Source organism: Labrus bergylta, chromosome 8 (genome assembly GCF_963930695.1).
Source record: "Labrus bergylta chromosome 8, fLabBer1.1, whole genome shotgun sequence".
NCBI lineage: Eukaryota > Metazoa > Chordata > Actinopteri > Labriformes > Labridae > Labrus > Labrus bergylta.
Window position 1 is genome coordinate 971,830 of NC_089202.1, and position 21,480 is coordinate 993,309.

The window sequence follows — 21,480 nt, forward strand, 5'->3', positions numbered from 1 at the left end:
CAGAAACCTTTGTACATTTTGATGCTGGAACGCACACAGAAAATGACGCCATTGACAGATGCATCAGTAGTACCTAAAAGATCCAAGAACACAATACAACCATCTAATTGGCAGAAACAACTTTTACCAAAACTAAAGACCAGGCAAATAAACATCGTGGCAACATTCCAACCGTTACACATCACAATTTGCACACCAGAGTCATTTGAAAGAGCTGGGTTTTAAAAAGTCCTCTAAATGTAACAAAATAAACATATTAAAAGCACCAATGACGCTATACATAAATGCACGCAAACATACATCCATATCCATAATGCCTTAGGTCTCCAATAACGAAAAATAAAAATGTCTGGCAGAGATGTCACATCATTGACAATTTTGATTACATCTAAACTTTCACCAATCCTATAATTATTGGTGCTAAAACAACTTTTCTGGTAATAAGCTTACAGCTCTCAATAATGCAGGTGGTAAACTGCAGCCGATCTGTGCCTCATTTCATGTCTGGCGAAGGCACTAAAGTAATGGAAACGGTCATCATTTAAATTATAGCAGTATATTTAATATAGCTTACTAACTTACCCTGATATCACGGAACTCTGGTAATATCAAAAACAAAAAAACCTGCTAAAGTAAGATTATAGAAACTGCTGAATGAGTATGACCTGCATGTTAAAACTGATAGCTTAGAGAACCACAAGTAGTCTACCCTCACAGATGCCAAAAGGAGATGAGACCACAGATGAGAGCAGTACCCTAAATGCCAACTAGTGTTCAGACAGCAGCCACTTTGTTCAACATCGGCGACCGAACTACAAACTGAAGGGCCGGCCGGCTAGTTAGCTACGTTAGCGAGCTAGCCCGGTGTATCATAAAGTAAGATCTTAAACAGTAAAATAACATCGCCGGGGACAAAAAATAACTAACATTATTCGCAAGCAACATACAGAGGAATACTTAGGGGTCAGCCGTTTGTTATGGTCTTTTACCCTCCAAGAAAACATTGTCTTGCTTTCTGGGCGAGGTCGAAGCTGGGCACTCACATTACAGATATCTAAGTTGCCTTCTCTATGCAACTGCCTTGGACAAGCAGTCGAAGTCAGTGCAACGCCTGCTTGCTTGACTAAAATAGAACCATTTTTTTCCGATTGGGGTGTCTCCAAAGTATGTTTTGCGTGACATCGTTGAAATCCAATAACAGTACAGGAAATGAGGCAAAGTGGCTCCCCATTGGTTAAAAAATTATGATGCAGTCCATATAGTCGACAGAATTTAAAGATACAGTACAGTTGCTGTCCCATGTGTTGTAATTTCTTTGACTGATGCTATCATACAAACGAAAAAAGTTCAAATGTTGACATCAAATCAAATCATTGACCACTTAACCCTAAATATGCTTTTTAAAAGACATGTGTCAGTTATTTTTTTTGCAAACGACAAATGACAAGATTAACCCCTTTCATCTCTTGCACTTTGAAGCTCAATCAATAAAAGCTATCTTTAATTTCATGTATTGGACAAACTTTAACAGAAGGTACCTATTTAGGCTACTTATTTAAGTGTAAAGGTTCATGTAGCGTCTTTTTGCCAGAATTCCAGGGACACGCAAATTAGTCCACTTTGTTTTCTGCATCATTCATTTACATTAGAATTTAAATCCAGGTCACTGCTTCCATTGTATCAGTTTCTTCATACAATGAATTCAGCTGTTTGTCTACCCACTGGCTGTAAATAATAGTGTAAATCTTGTAGTGATGAAAAGTGAAGATGGATTTAACAAACATCATTGAATTGTGAGATTGTGGGATTTAAAAAAAAAGCAGTTCAGTTTCTCAATCTTACATTCTGTGCATATGTTGAGAATGAGAAACTCATTATGGTGTGAGCCTTTTGCCATTCTGCAAAAAAAATTACAAAATACTGACCAACACTAGTAACAGCCACACAACATGTAATGAAGCTAAAGGCAATGACTGAGTAGACTAAACATTTACACAAACATGCAAAATACTTTGGTTGGAAGCTCAATGAAGTGCATATCCAAGCAAAGCCAGTGTTCACACAAGTTACATGTGACAGGAAGTTCAAAATTTCTTTTTTTTTACCATCAAATCAAGAAATATGTAGCAGTACATAAAAATGCAAAACACACCAGCACAATACATAACTAATACTTGAAGACTTCACAGATCAGATGGTTTAAAAACCAAGATCAGAATAATATAAATTCACTATGCATTGCATAATGAAAGCAAATCAACACAATATTAAACATGTAATTTAATGCATAATGGCAGAAACTTGTTTCACAGGGTATGGATTAAACATAGTTTACTACAACTATTATTAATCCATTTCCACGAGGATTCAGAAAACTGAACAAGTGCACTCTAAGCAAGGTTACGGATTAATTTATCTGTGTAGACCTTACCTCCCATTCCTTATTATTGAGGTCAGTGATGGGCTCATCACATGTTTCTGATTCCTCATTCTTCTTGACAACCATAAATCCAGGGTCTTGTCCCATGCCCCTGACACCCTCACCATACATGTCTGGGCTCCACTGCATAAAGAACAGGTAAAGGTGATCTGACCTAGAGGGGAAAGCACAGGAAAAACAATGCAAGCATAGATTATGTTCCTAAATGATTTAGTTATTTTTTTAAATCATTATCTGAGATGTGCCATTCAGTACCCCAAAAATATCACAGCATAGGTCAAATCATACACAAAGCATCAACAGGCTATACTTCTTAAACTGAAAGTGACGTATGAGGGAAGGCGGTTTTTAGGGTGATAGAAATTGATTGATTGAGTTGTTACTGCAGCAGGTTATCAGAGAAAAGCAAAAACTCACACTAAAATATAGGAATATACACGCCAAGATATAATACAGATGTAAAATAATACCCTCAAATATAAGTGCTAATTGCAGATATGTTTTTGTAGTCATTGATGTGCAATTACACTAACAGTGTTTGGAGGTGTTGCTTTGCAGATACAGTGATTATGTGTTCCTAACTACATCACATAACCTGTGTAATATTTACAGTCTATGGTTAGAACACATATTTTCTTGTAATTTGTTTCCTTCCATTGTGAATGTAATTATGACTACTGGTGACTCCGCTACTTGGAAAAAACAAACAAACAAGGAAATGCAACCTTTGATTTACTTGGACTTGAGCTTGTATAGTGCTTTTCCAGTCTTCTGACTTAATCAAAGCGCTTTTGAACACAGGTCACACCTACCCATTAACCCACTGATGGCAGAGGTTTCTATAGTGACCATCAGAAGTAACTAATGGGAGCAAATTGGGGTCAAGTGACAGGGACACTTCCCCAAGGACACATCTGAGCTGGTGTTGAACCCCAGACCTTCCAGTTAGCAGACGACCAACTCGACCAACTGAGCTACCACTTGACCCTCTGAACACTCTTGATGCCCAGATACATGAAACATTACAAATTTCTGTTTGGATCAGTCAGAGTATCTTTGAGGGTGAAAGACTTTTTTTAAATGCAAAACTAGGAAAAACATTATGTTTGTGGAAAGACCATGTAGAGGTCTGCTTTAGCAGGTCTGCTTTTGCATGGGTCATGGGTGTGATTGACCAGGCACAGGGACATAGTGTGTATCTGTTTCTCTACAGAGTGAATAAATAATGAAACCAATTTGCTGTCTAGCAGAGGCATTACAAGGGGATGGGCAGAAGCCGGAGTGGGAGTCCAACTTGACAATGTTTAAATATTTGAATTGTTTCAAATATTAAAAGGATTGAAATTGAGATTCCCCAGTGACTCAGTTGTCTATTGGGTTGGGTTTGGTTTACACAATGTCAAATCCCTGCATCTCCCCTTCATATAAACTCTTGATGCTTCACATGGATTAATCAATGACTATCATGAATTGTGAGATTCGCTTTGAATTATTAGGCAACCAATACATTTTACTTGTATTCAAATGTCTCCTGCTCAGGAAATAATAAAATGTGCAGCAGAGGTACTGACCTTTCATGTGGCACAGCAAACCAGTAGTCGTGTTTCTTTCCCTGTTGGGCATATTGCTGCATGGAGGCGCTTGCATTAGAAACAAACGTCTTCTTCATGGGCTTTCCCACCCTCAGACATAGGAACTTATGGGAGGGGTGCTTCCGGCTCTCCATACCTATAAGATAAATAATTACATGGTTATGTTACCTCAAGTCTCTTAAAAAATGAATAGTTTAAAGGAATAGTATGAAATATTGGATTATGCTCATATTAACTTTTTTAATGCTAAGGCAATTGATACATCCATGATATTTGTACACAGATTAAGACTAGACACAAGGGAAACTAACTTGGCTCTCTATAACAGTAAAGCCTGATATGGCTCAACTAATACAATATCCTGATTAGTCAAGCTGATGGCTGTAACTTTATGTTACCATACAGCTATGAAAGTATTAATCTTCTCATCCAGCCTTTACAGTTTGTACTATAGTATCAAGTGCCTATCATCTTAAAACTAAATATATGTATTTTGTCAAATCTATGAACCTACTTTATGTATGTCACCTATTTTTCTATTCTTTATTTACTGTCAATAATTTTGTGGCTGAAACACGACAGATAAGAGAGATAACTGAAGTTGAATGCAGCTGTGGTAGTGGTAGAGTCATTTGTCATTAGGTTGGTGGTTTAATCCCAGCTCCTGATGTCTACCTTTAGCAAGACACTGAACCCCAAATTGACCCATAGTGGCATAGCCAGCAGCCTAAAAATACATATGAATGGGATAAGTTAATACTTAGGGGCACTTTATAAAACAGCCTCTGCCATCAGTATATGAATGTATATGTGAAGTGAGTGAGTTGTCAGTAGACTGGTAAAAGGTTATATAACTACAGTAATTTTACCATGTGATCGACAGTGAGTCTTCTGCAAATGCTACAATGGTTGCGGCCCCAGGAAGCTGAATGAGATCACTCACCTAGTTTATGTGTGAATGGTGCCTATATGTTGGCCCTGCATGTGATTGACTGGAGACCTGTCCAGGTTGTACCCCTCCACTCACCTAATGACAACTGGGATTGGCTCCAGACCCCAGCAACCATTAACAGGATAAGAATTATAAATAATGGATGGATTTTTTTCTGATCACAATTATGTGTCCAAATAGAGCAGGTTATACATTAGTGAAACAAACAAGTTGTTTTGTCAGAAAAATAAAACCTGGAAGAAAATAATGTAGTAATGTAAAACTGGTAATAGTATTTGGAATTAAAAAGGTTTCTGTTGGGAAGCCACAAAAATGTCCATCAAAGGAAAAAAGATGACTGCATCAACAGGAACAGCATTCTTGTACATTAAATCAATAATGTAAAGAACAGTGATGGGCAGTTAGAGGTCTACAAATAGTGGCGCAAGTAGTTCAACTATATTTTTCAGTAGTTTATTCGTAGTGGATGATCTACTTTAGTTCAATAGTGACATCACTGAATAATTCCTTACATGATGCCTAGCATGTCCCTGCTGAATGTGCAGATACACAAGCATGAATTCACCCAACGGGGACATACATGCAGGTGATTCCCCGAATTAGCTAAGAAAACCAATCAGTAAACCATTTACTGAATAGTCTACACCAGCTAACCACCTGTGACCTGATAACTACAGAACATATACTGTAGGAGGAAAAGAGGTAAGGAAACTATAGAAGAGGTGAAACATAGATTATGGGACACTTGGACAAGTTGAGCCAGTGGGTAAATTGACCCACCCTCGTGTTTCTTGGCAATTGTGCATACTTTTTGTCTACTGATAATATTTTAAGAAAGCCCATATTACTTCTGTCTAGTTGTGATGGAGAAAGGCATAAGGAAAAAGTTTTGAGTATTATTTAGACACAAAACAATGTTTTAGCTGTCGGAGAAACATTTCAGAATTTCAAATTATTAGTATGTTAATCCACATTTATCTGGGTCAATTAAACCAGATAATCGAAGTACATTATCATAAAGAATTTAAGGTGTCCATAGCTGGCCAGTTATTTGTTTGAAACGTATTAAGATATGCCATAGATTATAATTTAAGTAATGAGTGATCTTAATAAAAGTACTGATTTGATGTTAAATAAAAAAGCTTTGGTGTAGTAGTTACTTTTGCTGTAGCTAATTTCTCTGGGCGGTAGCTTCAGTTTAGTCAAGCTTGTTTTAATTTAGCAAAAAAAATAGCCTGCCCAATACTGGCAACAAATAACCAATTGAAATACAAAATAGCATGATTTCATACTGGATCACATAAGCTAATAGGGGTGGGAGTCCCCACGATACAATATTATCACGATACGATTCTATTGCGATTTTTAACATTTACTGATATGCTGAGAATTGCGATACAATATATTGTGATTAAGCTTTTTAACTGCATATTATGTCCACTACACTAAACTAAATGAACAACTGTTTTGTCAAATAAGAAAAAATTCTCAGTTTGTTCATCTCACTTCAGTCTTTTTATTTGTATTTCAGTCTAATTGAACTTTAACTTGAAATCTTGACAATGCAACTTGTTCAAAATGAATTGTGCAACCCCTTCACTAGTTAAAATTTAAAAAGCATATCTAAAATATTACATTAAAAATATCATGTCATGGCGGCCATGACAAAAAAAAAATGTTCAAGTTGGATTAGACTGAAATACCAACAGTTCAGATTGTGAGGTGCAAGCAGCATTTTACAGGGTTTCACTTTGATCACAGTGTTGGTCAGTCTGTGGGCTGGTCTCACATTGTGTGGTAATAAAAAGACTGAATTGAGATGAATAGACTGAGAATGTTTTCGTATTTGACAAAAAAGTTCTTGATTTAGATTAATTTTGTTGACAAAATATGCAGTTAAAAAAGTTAAATTGCAATATATTGTATTGTTATTCTCAGCATATCGCAAAATGTTTAAAATTGCAATAATATCGTATCGTGGGGCCTCTGGTGATTCCCACCCCTACTATGAATCCTAATGCATGATTCAGCATAAAACAGTGTTATTTGGGTTGGAAGGCATCAAAGTTTTGCTGGAAAAACACATGAATCTTAGTTACAGATTTAACCAGATTATTGAAAGGCTTGACAACCTTTTACTTTTTCCCTGTTTGATGTTGATTATACATAGTACTTTTCTGAAAGGTGCAATTTTACATCTTGAGAGTCAAAGTGGGCCAAACTAAATGTTTGGGATGACCTGAAATACCTACCTTTATTTGGCAAATTACACTGTGGTATGACATTTTTATTTCGAACTTGACAATTAACTAGAAATTAAAATTTTGGGACATAGGGAATTAAGAATTAGTCCAAGTCAAAATAAAACTAAAACCAGAAATGGATGCAAGCTATAATAACACCTCTTTGAATGCTGTTCCAGATGGCCTTTTTGTGTTAGTTTTATCATGGCTGTTGTTCCCCTTGGTTATGTAGAGCCATTTTCACTATGCACTCCTCGAAAATTTCTAGAAAATTTCAGAAAGAATCCCCCTGAAATCTTCCTGAGTTGCTTGTTCACACATGCAGCAACAAACAACAACACGGGACTGTCCCTGCATCTCATATCTCTTAAATGATTTTTCCTCGCTTGGTTGAACCGGAGGTAGTTCCAGGCCTGCCATCTCGATCAATCCAAAGCTCTTGCTGCTGCTCAAAAAAGAGAGGATGGACAAGAGTGTTGGCAAAAATTAAAAAGTGAGGATATATGAGATCAGTCTTCATGGAAGTCTTTTTACTGACATTACTCATGAATAGACGTTGCAGTAGATCAGATGCACCGAAACCTCCATTGTTTAATAATTGAGCATAGACAGACCTTAAAACAGACACTAAATGGGCACTAAACACTTGAAACAGATTATAAAAAAATATTGTTAAATCAAAAGGATCACAAACAACTCTTTCATTTGTATAATAGAAATATTTCGGCAAGACCAAGGACATTATTATCAACTTCCAGAGAGGCCACGCACAGCATCCCCCACTCACCGTAAAAAGAATAAAAGAGACAAATGGAAGCTCCACAGACTCAACCAGGAGAAGCTCAAACATGAACCTAAAGTTTTGTTTTTCCTAAAGAGAGTTTAAAAAAATAATTAAAACAAGTTTGATTCAGGTCGATTTGAGCTCGACTTTTTCCTTTCCTGTGGATAGAGTGAGCAGCATTATATTTCTTGGTGTGCACATCATTTAGAACCTCTTCTGGACAAGCAACACTGAAAGGGCAGCAGCTTCCCTATTTCCTCCACAAACTGAAGAAGGCAAGAGCCCCCCCTCCCATCATCCCCCTTCCTCAGAGGTACCATCTAGAGCGCCCTCACCAGCTGCATCACAGTGTGGTAAGGGAATTGCACCGCCCACAACCACAACACCCTGCAACGCATAGGCCTGAAAGATCATTGGTGTCTCACTCCCCTCCCTCCTGGACATCTACAACACAGGCCTCACCCCCAAAGCACCTTTCCATTCTGCCCCCCACAACTCTGGACTTTCAACTTCTAACACCCATCATGGAGCAGCACTCTCACTCTCTTTCTCGCTCTATCTCTGTATATTTTCTATTTCTCTCTCATATACCCTGACTTCATATGGAAAACTTACAAATGGGGTGGCAGGAAAACTTTAAAATCATTGAAAAATTTGGCTGTTTGTGTTCACTCATGAATTTTTTTCTAAAATTTCAGGAAGTTTCATGAGTAATGAGCATCTGAAAGTGTTTCTGATGTCCAAGTGTTTGCTAGGCTTTTTCAGGACTGGCCGAGACCTACAGAGACAGCGAAAAGCCATTTAAAGCCCTGCTAGTTTAACTGATGGGAAAAAAACAGACTGCCATTTCCCTTCAGCTTTATATTGCTATGACCTACACCTGGGAAAAGTGGAAAAGGAGAGGTTATCAGAAAACTACATGAGCGAAAGGATTTTGGAGCTTCAAGAGAGGAGAGGAACTGGGTTGGATTGCCTTTAGAAGTTCTATTTACAACTACTATTAATGATGTGGGGTGGCTTCTTAGAGACATTGTGGTGACAGATGCATCACGTGAAATGTAATGTGTTTTTTAACAGCAACAAATTAACTTTAGTAAGCTTTTGTACCGTCTGCCGAGTTCAGCATGCCTTCCTTTTCCGACTGCTCTTCCTCCTTGCCTTTTTGCATAGAGTCTGTTTTCGAGATGTCTGTCCCATCACTGGCATCTTCCTGTGGACTGGCTAAAACAGAGGTGGCATCTGTGGTGGGGTTGGCTAAGCTTCTGGAACCATTGCGTGAGGCGCTGCTAGTACCCTGGGCTGGGCTAATGCTGCTACTTGTGGTAGTTAGTGTGCTTGGTGGCTCTACGCTGTGTTGCTTGGATCCCATGGGGGACTGGCTATTGTGTTTTGTTTCAGTGTCTGGTGGATTATCTGCTCTTTTTGCCGTTGCAAGCTCCTCCAACTGGCTGGTTGAACTGTGTGTGCTGCCTGGGGCCTGGGATGTATCACTGATGATCTCCATCTGGGTGACAGTTTTCACAGACACTGTGGAAGCAGCAGAAGCCTTATCAAGGTGTAGGTCCTCATTAGATGCTTGCTCCTCCTCCCGGATGGGGGACAGCTCTGGCTCAGTGAAAACATCTTCTGAAATGGAACCCTCTGTGCTGCGAGGGACGGCACTACCACTGTCATGTGCACCTGGCTCCCTAAGGTGCAGATCTGAGTCCCTCTGCTGGGAGGGATGTCTTTCAGCAGGAAGAGGCTCCAGATCACTGGTAACATAACAAAGAAGTAATAAGGCACATGCAACTATAGTAGTAATAAAGGAGTATAGCAAGTAGCATGCATAGCACTTAAGCATTCTGAATGTGTATTTCATAGGAACATGAAGGCCTTTTAATGTTTTTACAGAAGTAAGTTTTCAAGGTTAGCTTTTCTTAGTCTGAAAAATATGCTAACTCAGGGAGAAGCTCTCTCAAGTTAAAAAAAAAATGTCCCTGAACGTAGCTTGGGTTTAAGACCTTAATTATTTTACAGATGAGCTTGTGTTTCAAAAGCAGTTTAAAGAAATGCAATATCTCAGTCAGGGTATCATGACAGACAGTGTTTTGTTGTTTCATGGGAAATATAAACTTGTAAAATGTTAACTGTTTTTGAAGCTTAACCAACTACAGACTAAAGCCCCTTATAGACAGAACTGATAAGCCATCTTCCACTTTGGCATTCTGTATAAAAGATACAGTGCCAAAAATGGTGGGGGAAGTTGTTCCATTGTCAAACCGGTTGTGAAGGTATAGTAACAGAGCCATATGACATAAGTTATACAGCCAAACAATATCGCTACTACTGTTCCTGGTGTATTTTGCTTTGTGCGGCAAATGGCTAAACAGATAAAAAATAAAAAAGATGATAATTCTACACAACTTTTATTTTAAATAGTAGTAAATATATTGGATGCAACTTCAAATGTGGGGCATTTAAAACACTATTTGACTTCTTATCTATGAACTGAAAAGGAGGACAACTGAGAAAACTAAAGCCTGGCATATTATCAGTCTTTTACCAGCACCAGTTACTGTTCCATGGGCAAAAGTCAACCAACTCAATACGTCCCACTCTGTCTACACTAAAACCTAAAGAAACAGAAAACTTTGACTCTACATCCTTACGCTGCAACTTATTTGTCCTTTCATACATATTTCTTCAACAACATGAAATATCCAAATTAAACGAAAACAAATACAATAAACAAACAAACAAAAATCCTTGAAAATCTGTGGAAGGATAGTGAACTTTAAGACGTGACTGCTTTCAACTGTATAAAAGTTGAACATTAAGAATTTTGGACAGAAACTTTATTAACCTTGGCGTTGTTAACATTTTACTTGTTTGAGTGTGTGTGTGTGCGCCCATGAGTGTGATGGTGTTGGTGGTGGGGGAATGAAAGTCATTTGGTTGATGTAATATAATCAATGGTTCAGTAGTGATAAAGATTGGTTATAGAGCTAATTCTGCATTACAGTGATTTTCAGAGTCAAACTGTGTAATATGATTAGAAAAATTGGAATGTTTGAAGCCAGATATGCTTTAAAAACAGATCTTATAACAACAAGGATACACAGTAAATGTTTCTCCTACTCAGGCAAAGCCTCTCTGATCTTGGGCTCAGTGATCTCCTTGTAGATGGCTGCAGACTGTACTTCCTCCAGAGGACACATAATACCATACTCCTCGCACCCATGGGCCTGAACCAGTGGGTCCATCCGGTGAGGGTCAAACATGATGTTGTTTGGTGTCACCAGCAACACTCCACTTACTGCACCCTGAGTAAACAAATGGAGGAGAGGGACAGTGAAGAGAATCAATTTGAACATGTAAATCATAAGAGAATAAGCTTAACAGCTTTGTTTATCTACCGACAAAAGACAATCAAAAACACTGCTGCCATAGAGGAATTGGAGGCAAAATGAATAATTGCCCACAAATGCGCCATTGACTGTCAGTGTCAAACATTTCAGTGTTTTAATTAGTTTTTTTGGTAAATAATAATGAACAAAGCCTGAGTAAAGTCACCCATCTGTTACGGCAGGGGGCTCCAAAGGCTCATCGGCAGCAACCACCATGTTGGAAATGCTGTCTCAGCCTAACTTTCAGTCAACCTAAGGACAGTCTGAGAGCTGGAGTGAAGGCAGGTTTTAAGCCTCCTCACAAACCGTTACATCGCTCCCACCTGTCAGCTACGCTCCTAACTATGGATAACACGTATCGTTCATAAAATCAACAGATGCATTATAAAAAATGTCACGCCCCCTCATGTTGCCCATGAGGATAACAAATATTTTGTTTTTTTGGTAAAAACAAGCACTTTTGAAAGCGGTGTGTATGTGACTTCCGGGGCGTTTGGCACCTGCCTCAAGCGGACTCTCGACGAACTACAGGATTTTGCACTTATGCATTGGCTTCCTTTTTCAACATCGGAGGTTTCCGCTTGTTTGCTATCTTTGAGTGAATAAACACCTATGCAGTATCATGGATTTATGTTTGCTTTTGTATATATGTGTGTGTATCTGTGCATGCGTGCATATGTGTGCTAGTGTGTGTAGTTGTTGGTGCCACAGTGCATTTACTGTGTTTTCTTCACTTTTTTTCTTTTATTTGTTTTACTTTGTCGTTACTGTTATTCTGACAAACTGCAAACCTTTTTTTAGAACCAAACAACATTGATTAAGATCAGAACCTCAGCTTTAATTAGAAAAGTCATAAACAGAGAAAAACAAGACTAAAGGAGAGGACATTTTCAGTGTGTGAAAAGCAGTTCAGAACCGGAATGATCAATAAGGCCTGGGATATCTAATCAGAAGTACACAGCTGTAAGCCTAGCTGTTCACACCAAAGATCACGTAAATAGACTTGGACAGTGCTATTCAAGCATTCTTTTTAGCCACTCAAATCACTTTCACACTGTATGTAACTATCACTCATTCACACCAAATTAATACAGCGATGGCAGATGATGCCGTGTAAAGTGCATTAGTATTAAATTATCCTCATTCATACATTTTCAAACACTGACTGTGCCACTGAGCCTTAACCATAAGGACAGTTGTAAGGAACTTGACATGTCAATGATGGTGACCCTTTTGGACAAAGTGGTACCTCTTTTCTTTTCTTTTCTCTGACTCTGCTTTGTACATGAGTAAGTAGTATTAGCTGACAAGTAATCTTGCAGATATAACAGATTTAATATAACTATATAGAAAAATGTTTGTCACCGATGAACCAGACTGCTGTTTTAGGTCCCATACAGACATCAGTATAAATATCAGTCTGTTTAATAACCAGTTAAACACTCATAAAATCATATTTAACTAGGTCTTTAAATACTACTAAGGTAGTCCAAAATGTTGTTGCAATTATACTAACAATAACAGGGAGACTAACTCATATTTCTCACATAATAGCTTTTCTGCACTGGCTCCCTATACAATCTAGAAAGAATTTGAATAGTTATTAGACCACTAAACAATAATCCAGCAATCAGGGTCCTGGAGGAATACCGTATTTTCCGCACTATAAGGCGCACTTAAAAGCCTTTAATTTTCTCAAAAAACGACAGTGCGCCTTATAATCCGGAGCGCCTTATATATGGATCAATTGGTTAATTGGTTGATCCATACTGGTTGTACACGGCGCTCAGCGACACTGACTCGGATAATGACGAGAGGGAGCCGGGCATGTTGGATGCCGTACTCGCCCAACTGTTCAATTCGGACACTGAAGAAGAAGAATTCGAGGGATTCGTGGACGGGGAATGAACTGAAAAAGTGAGCTTTACGTGTTATACGGAACTGAACAATGTTGAGTTATGCACTAACGTTTGAATTAGCGGTATCAGACTGTGTTTCTTTTACGTGTTTACAACTGAACAAGGCTGGGAGATATTGTGAATATGCACATTAATGTTTGAACAATGTTGAGTTATTGTGAATGCAGTTTTATACGTAAATTGAACAATTTCGAGAGTTACTATATTGTGAATGCACTAACGTTTGATTTAGTGGTATCAGACTGTTTCTTTTACTACGTGTTTACTGAATCAGGGAAAAGTTCCCCTCCACGTTTGGGAGAAGAGTGAACAAGGCTGGGAGATATTGTTAATATGCACATTAACGTTTGAACATCGTTACCATGGGAGTGAACGGAGTTGTCAGAACGCTTAATAAAGTTTGACTTTATCTGACTGTTTTGTTGACATTCCCTTTAGCACAGCTTTATCTAGTGGATGCATAACGCAACCCCAGTCAAACGTTTGACTGCAGTATCTTCTATTCTATGCGCCTTATAATCCGGTGCGCCCTATATATGAAAACAGTTCTAAAATAGGCCATTCATTGAAGGTGCGCCTTATAATCCGGTGCGCTTTATAGTGCGGTACTCATACTGTAGTTAAGGCTAGATTAGGCTTACATGCATCGGCCGCTTGGGCATCTGTGGATTTTGACTACCAGGCACTGAAGACTACCAGTGACTTGACTCCAAGCTCATGTCTCCTCCTCTCTTTATTACGTATTCATGGCTGGTTTACGAGGATTAGGGCCACGTAAAAAAAAAAAAAAAAGATTAATCTCGTAAATTTACAAGTTTAAAGTCGTAAATTTAAGAGATCAGCCTGGCGAAAATGATGAAAGGAGAACCCTTAAAGCCTTTTCCTCTTCAGACACAACTTCCTCCCAGTCAGTGTGGTTCTTTCTTCAGAAAAGCCACAGATTCTTACAGTATCTTTTCAGGATGCTGATATTTTTATGACAATGTGAAGATGATGATGTGCCAAAAGCACGTGTAGTTTTATATCTGCATAAGTAAAGTCCCAACACAACTGTGGGATATTTTTGTCTGCTATCTGTTCTTCTCTGCCTTGTTGTCTAGGTTATGTGCAGAGCCAGTTTGTGTACATCCATTTACAGTTATACAAGTCCTTGCAAGTTGAAGCAAAAACTTGAACTTGTGAAACCTTTACTGAAGTATAACAAGATGCTCCACGTTTGTTATTTAAGAACAGGCTGCTGCTGCTCTTCTGATATAGACTAAAATAACAAGTTTATTCTTTTAATCTTTAAAGGCTGTAAGGGTTCTACTTTCATCATTTACTCGTAAATTTACAACTTTGAACTCGTAAATTTAGACTTTATTTTTCTTTAACGTGGCCCTAATACTCCATTGCCCTACAAGATCCTTTGGATCATCGTTGTAGACCCACAGCTGCTTTGGAACTTCTTGCCGCCCAAGACTACAATTATCATTTACTGTCATTCCTATAATATTATATACTGTACACCGTATACTTACATTATAGTTGTCATTGCTAATAAAACTATTTTCTTCCATTATCATTGACATTTCATCTATCTAAGTCTCCATGAACTGCTTTTTTTCTGTCTGGCCGCTTTCTGTTGATTTCATCTCATTCTTTTTGGTAAAACTGTTTGCTTTTGTGTGCTGTCTTGTGGACTATCCTGTGAGGGGTTTTGTAAAATGTGTTACATGTTTTTGTAAGGACCAGCCTTAAGACTACGGATGAAATTAAACTTTTGCGCTAATACCAGCATATTTACATTGATGGGTAATGCTGATATGTTGATTTGGGGGCGGCAGTAGCTCACCAAATATGGAAGTTGGTCTGGTAGCTGGAGAGGTCCGTCACTCTGACATCTCTCCATTAGTGCATGTCCATAGGATCCTGTTTGTGCATGTGTGTGTTGTATGACTACAGAGTGTAAAAACAGAATTTCCCCTTGCGGGATCAATAAAGTAAATCTTAATCCGTCCTCATCAATAAATTCTTGAATGAATAAAATGAATAAAATTTTACTCAATCTCAACAGATTGTGTCAGCAGTATTACAGCCATTGTGCCGGACTGTCGTGGTGAAGAGGGAGCTGAGCCAGGAGGCAAAGTCTTCGATTTCCAGTAAATCTATGTTCCAAACCTCAATTTGGGTCATGAACGATGAGATTGCAGATACAAAATATCTCTAAACCAGAACATCAGGGGTTCGATCCCCAGCTGTCCTTGGGCAAGACTTAACCCCAAGTTGTTCCAGCTGCTTCATCGTCAGCATATGCATGTCTATGAATGGGATTAGTTAAAACTGATGAATACTAACGAGTGGCACAGAAGGAAAAACTGAAACTGTAGAAGATTAAAGGTCCTAACGTATGCCCAGCTGTGGCTGGATTTTAAATTAATCTTAATAACTATAAGTACCACCAACAATATAGCCCACATATATTAATACATATTGTCTTTGCAAACACATTAAAGAATACAGCTGGGGATTCCAACATACAAAATAATTAAAAGTTTAGAGCCTTCCTTTATTACTACTTAACGTAGATCCTGTTATAGTGTTTTCATAATTATTTTAGAATATAGTCTTTTTGATCATTACTGATGTTGTGGGAATGCATCAGGAAAATATTACTTCAATTCTCCATAAAGATATTTTGGACAGTGTGTTCTGTGTGTTCAGGGGCACAGTGAAGGGAGAGAAGATAAACGGTCTGACTGGACTTTGGTCCAAACCAGCCACTTAAATACCAACGTGCCAGCATGCGGTGCTGACACTCTTGATGCATTAAATGTATTTTCCGCCCAAACCACTACCCTATGTATTAAGTGCCTTAATCAAACTTCTTTGTACTCTGTATCTAGCTTTGCGCCCAGATTGTGCCCAGTCCAGATCGCGCCCAGTCCAGATCGCTTTAGACAGCGTGCTTTACGCCATCAAAATAGGGCCAATTATGTTTTCCCAATATTCATCATTGACACTATAGTGCAACAATGGATCCTTGCGTTAGTTCAGGCGGAATATGGTAGTCCTGCCCGCAAGCGACCATCAGCTGACCAGCAATACCACCAAATCTATGACGAGAGTATTCCTGACTGAAACTGGGGTTCTAGTCACTGAACTACCTGAATGGATATTTTAAGGTTGTTTTTTGCTTATTTATTCTTAATTATTCTTATTGATTTTCTTATGGAATGTTGGTGTAAATTATTGAAATCCAACAGAGGCACGTATAAATGCTTTTTTCTTTAAATCTGTCTTAATTTAACATGGCCAAAAATTGTGACATTTGAAGTGTAATCTGGCAGCTCCACTGTATGTTCATATATTTTGTTTGGTTCCATCAATATCAATTGGTATGTTTTTTGGTTATACAGCCATTTCAGTAATCTGTAGGTTACATGACTCAGTGGGAAAAAAAAGTGATCTTACACAATTGCCTTTCTAATTAATTGGTTGATATTTTATGCTGTATCTTACCTTGTCCTTAGTGATGTATTTGCAGTTTATTTTGAGGAACTTCTCTGTAAGGGCCTCTTCTTCCTCCGAGGTGGATGAGACCACCCTGGACTGGCGCAGACTGGAGAACACTGGAGGGTTAAAACCTTCTGGTCTGTAATGGGCATCTGAGTCCTGGAGGTATAATGGGTGGGGGTGCGGAAATATACAAAGTTTTTCAGTGTTTCACTTTTATGATACTTGATAATAACAAACAATTTAGATAATAAATTAATCAAAAGAAAAAAGAATGTAAGATGTAGCGGGCTCTTAAATAAGAACATAACTGTGAACTGTGATTTTCGCACACACTGGATTTGTTGAGAAATCATTCAGGTTCTGTTCTGCATAGATAGATAGATAGATAGATAGATAGATACTTTATTGATCCCGAGGGAAATTCAAACGCATAGACCCATTAAAGGTGACCCTTGAGAGCTAAAAGCAATAATGACAACAAATGTTCACAGGGTTGAGACAGGGTTTGAACAGTTCAAAACAGCAAACAACAAATAAGCAACGTTGTACAATTTCATTGAAGTAAAACAAAGCCTGACTGCCTGCTCTGACTATGTGTAGCTACAAAACAGCTTGACGTCAAGAAGATTTATTGTCTAGATCCAGAAAAATGTATTGAAAGTGTGGGCACACCAGAGGCCCCCAATAGCACTTCCCCAATCTTGGTTGTGTGACAAGTTAAATGTTTTGAAAACAAAACATCAAGGTATGTAACACTGTTTAAAAATGATTAAGATTAAAAACATTGTTTATTTATTAGAAGTTTTAATGAAACATTTTCTAAAATCATAAAATCTTTTAAAAATACATGTACCGTATTTTCCGCACTATAAGGCGCACTTAAAAGCCTTTAATTTTCTCAAAAAACGACAGTGCGCCTTATAATCCGGAGCGCCTTATATATGGATCAATTGGTTAATTGGTTGATCCATACTGGTTGTACACGGCGCTCAGCGACACTGACTCGGATAATGACGAGAGGGAGCCGGGCATGTTGGATGCCGTACTCGCCCAACTGTTCAATTCGGACACTGAAGAAGAAGAATTCGAGGGATTCGTGGACGGGGAATGAACTGAAAAAGTGAGCTTTACGTGTTATACGTAACTGAACAATGTTGAGTTATGCACTAACGCAGGGGTGCCCAACCTTTTTTGAACCAAGATCTACTTTTAAAGTTACCAGTCTGCCGAGATCTACCAGTCCACATAGTGAGCCATAGCCTTTACCAACAGCCTACCAACGCATTTAATACTCACACAACAAACAGAAAATAATAAATGAGAGTTCTGTAAAAAATAATGCAGACTACAGACTACAGCAGGCTGCTGTGAGATGATTTTGCTTTTGTTAAATTAGCTGCAGACACGGTGAGAGTGAACGGAGTAAAGTCCAACCGACCGTTTGACCGGGTCACGTGTGTTCCCACCTCGGTCCGTACGGATCACGGATCAACTGTGTGCTGTAGCACTAAAAGTAAAAAGTAAAAAGGTTCGCGTGGTGGCTGGCTCCAGTGCAAGTGTGTGTGTGTGTGTGTGTGTGTGTGTGTGTGTGTGTGTGTGTGTGTGTGTGTGTGTGTGTGTGTGTGTGCGCGCGCGTTTGCGCTGTTTGTTGGTGTGTCTCGTGCCCCACGATGCTCACAGTCATGACAGCAGAGAGGAGCAGAGAAAAGTAGCTGCAGCTTCATCAAATGCGCTTAATACTCTTGGCATAGTTTCTATATATGACTTTTTGGTAAAACATTTACCTCCCCGGTTTTACCTGCACGTCCTTGCGCATGCCTGCACTCTCTCTTGCGCGCGCTCTCTCTCTCGCTCCCTCACTCGCTCTCTCATGCACGCAGCAATTTCATGAATAAATGAAAAATTAAATACACACAGGTCGGAAGTATACTTGGGCTCACTTTTCTATTTTACAATTGTATTTTATATTGACAAAACATCTCGCGATCGACTGAGAATCAGTCAGCGATCTACCTGTCGATCGCGATCGACTGTTTGGGCACCCCTGCACTAACGTTTGAATTAGCGGTATCAGACTGTGTTTCTTTTACGTGTTTACAACTGAACAAGGCTGGGAGATATTGTGAATATGCACATTAACGTTTGAACAACGTTGAGTTATTGTGAATGCACTACGTATAAAACTACGTTTTGAGAGTTAAGAGAAACGTCAAAGAAATAATTTATTATTTGGGGAAAACGTCTTATGTACTTTTGTTTTTGTAGTTTTATACGTTACGTTTTATACGTATTTATATTTATATATTTACAATATCTCCCAGCCTTGTTCAGTTGTAAACACGTTCTATTCTATGCGCCTTATAATCCGGTGCGCCCTATATATGAAAACAGTTCTAAAATAGGCCATTCATTGAAGGTGCGCCTTATAATCCGGTGCGCCTTATAGTGCGGAAAATACGGTATGTTGAAACCATATTAATTTCGATATGACAGCTATACATACGCACCTTACTTTATTATTAAATTTAACAATAAGTGATTTGGTTAAGGTATTTAAAAAAACAAAAAACTGCATACTTACAAATAAACCCACAAATTTTAAAGAAGCTGGATTGTACAGGTAGACTATTCTGATCCCCAAGAGGGTAGTTCAAGAACAACCACCATAATGTTCAAGAAGGAGATGGCCTGTGTTCAAACCTTAGTACAGATAGTTGCTGATGGACCTAGTTTAGTCATTGTCATCCATTTAAAATATTTTACAACAATCATTATATATGACAGGTCAATGTAGATACCTCTATGGTTAATTATTTCTTTTTCCAAATAAAAAGATTTAACAAAATACAAAAATAGCATTAAAACTGTACATGCAAAAGGTCAACCACGCAAGTCAAATGTGTAGCAATGTGTAACTGCAAACATATGGTAAATGGACTGCTCTCATAGCAACTTTGTAGTCTTATTAGGAATAAAACGTCATATTCCAATTTCCCACAGTGATGGCAGAGGATGCTACCTAATCCCATTCATACATATTTTGCAGCTACACAAGATCTTGCTTCCAGAAAGGCTATCTGTACTTGGCCTTTTTCATCTTCAGTGTGGCGATAACCCACTGCACCATATGCCCTCTCTGAGGCATCAGTGAAATGTGGATACTTCTCTTACAGTTGGAAGAATCCATAGCGGCTCTTGTGTAGCACCGTGAAAAATACATTTCTGAGAGCTGTTGGAGTTCATCCTCCCAAGCAGTCGAGGCCTGAAACATATCTTCAGGCAAATCTCTATCATCATGCTCATGCTTCTTTGTCCAGAGCTTTTGAAACAGAATCTTTGCCCATGTCACTGATGGACTGAAAAACCCCAGAGGGTCGAACTGGCTGGCAAGGACTCGCTATACAGTATAACATGCATGGTGGGTGCCTGTCATCGTTTGGGCTGGCTTGTAACCCAGACTATCTGAGAGGCAATGCCATATCAGTCCGAGAGTGAGCTCTTGAGGGTCATTACAACTCTGAGTACGCCACAGTTTACTACTGATGTGCATTCTGGAGGTAGGTCACTGATAACTTCTGAGTGATTGCTGGCCCGCTGATGCAAATCAAATCCGCCCACAGCCGTAAGATGTTGTAGCTTGTCAGCCAAAGTTTTAGTTTCTTTTGTTAAAGATTTATTTTTGGCCATTTTGTGCCTTTATTGGAGAGATAGTTCAGTGGATAGAGTCGGAAATCAGGAAGAAAGAGAGTAGGGAATGACATGCGGGAAAGGAGCCACAGGTCGGATTCGAACCCGGGCCGCCCGCTTGGAGGACCACAGCCTCCATACATGGGGAGCGCGCTCTAACCACTGTGCCACCAGCACCCCAAATTTTTAGTTTCTTTTATAGTGAGTAAGCTGTGCAACAAGCTTTCTACATAAAAGAAGCACTCCACTGAAGCATGTCTATCCTCACCGGGCAAACTGTGATCTGTCACATGCTTTTGCAAGGCAAACACTGCACAGCATGTACTACAAGTTGTCCCAAATGGTAATGCTAGCCACAAGACCAGATAGACTTCTGGGTGATCCTTGCTCACATTGCTTGCTTGCAGATTTGCACAAATCTGAGGAGCGGATGATCTTCAGGAAGGAGCCAGACCTGATGGAACATCCCCTTAATGTCGCTGCTGATTGCATATTCTCAAAAATTTTAAAAGATTCCCAATAAGAAAGTCGGCTCCGCCGGCTAGCGCCAGCCAGCGCCAGCCCCGCCAGCCAGCAGCAGCTCCGGCAGTGCAGCAGCAGCTGTCTCACCGCTATGTTTATATTTTTTCGCCATTATCAGCTTTCTCCATAGAGCCTGTTAGCATAGCTTCCAAGCAATATGGCAGACTTTAAGTTTCGATTCTGGGAGTGAGTTCCCACCCACTAATCTGTGATTGGTCTGTAGCTTCAGTGGTCGAAAATATGAGGGACTAGCATTGTAGTTTCACCCCGCTAACCGCAACAACTTCCAGTGATGCAAAAAATGTCATTTTGCATCACTGGAAGCTCCTTTTCAGACTTAGAAATACAAAGATTTGTGAAGTATCCCTTTAATTTAAAATGTTATTAAAAAGTAACCTGAGGACTTCCGGTGATGCAAGCAACCGAGTAGCTACGTTTTGCTGGAGCTCCGGCT

General features: G+C 39.0%; 1 protein-coding gene across 6 annotated transcripts in view; it reads right to left on the minus strand.

The window, feature by feature from the left end:
- The window catches only part of oxr1a (oxidation resistance 1a), a 164,638-nt gene that overhangs the window by 25,036 nt on the left and 118,122 nt on the right, over positions 1–21,480 (minus strand). For all 6 annotated transcript variants that reach the window (XR_010666809.1, XM_020633981.3, XM_065958193.1 and 3 more), the window contains 5 exons: positions 16,821–16,973; positions 11,132–11,316; positions 9,119–9,765; positions 4,012–4,168; positions 2,432–2,594 (listed from right to left, as the gene is read on the minus strand). Coding sequence is in view for 5 of the 6 variants with exons in the window: in XM_020633981.3 (XP_020489637.1) it covers positions 2,432–2,594; positions 4,012–4,168; positions 9,119–9,765; positions 11,132–11,316; positions 16,821–16,973 (1,305 nt within the window). In the remaining variant the exon portion in view is untranslated. The remainder of the gene's footprint in view (positions 1–2,431; positions 2,595–4,011; positions 4,169–9,118; positions 9,766–11,131; positions 11,317–16,820; positions 16,974–21,480) is intronic.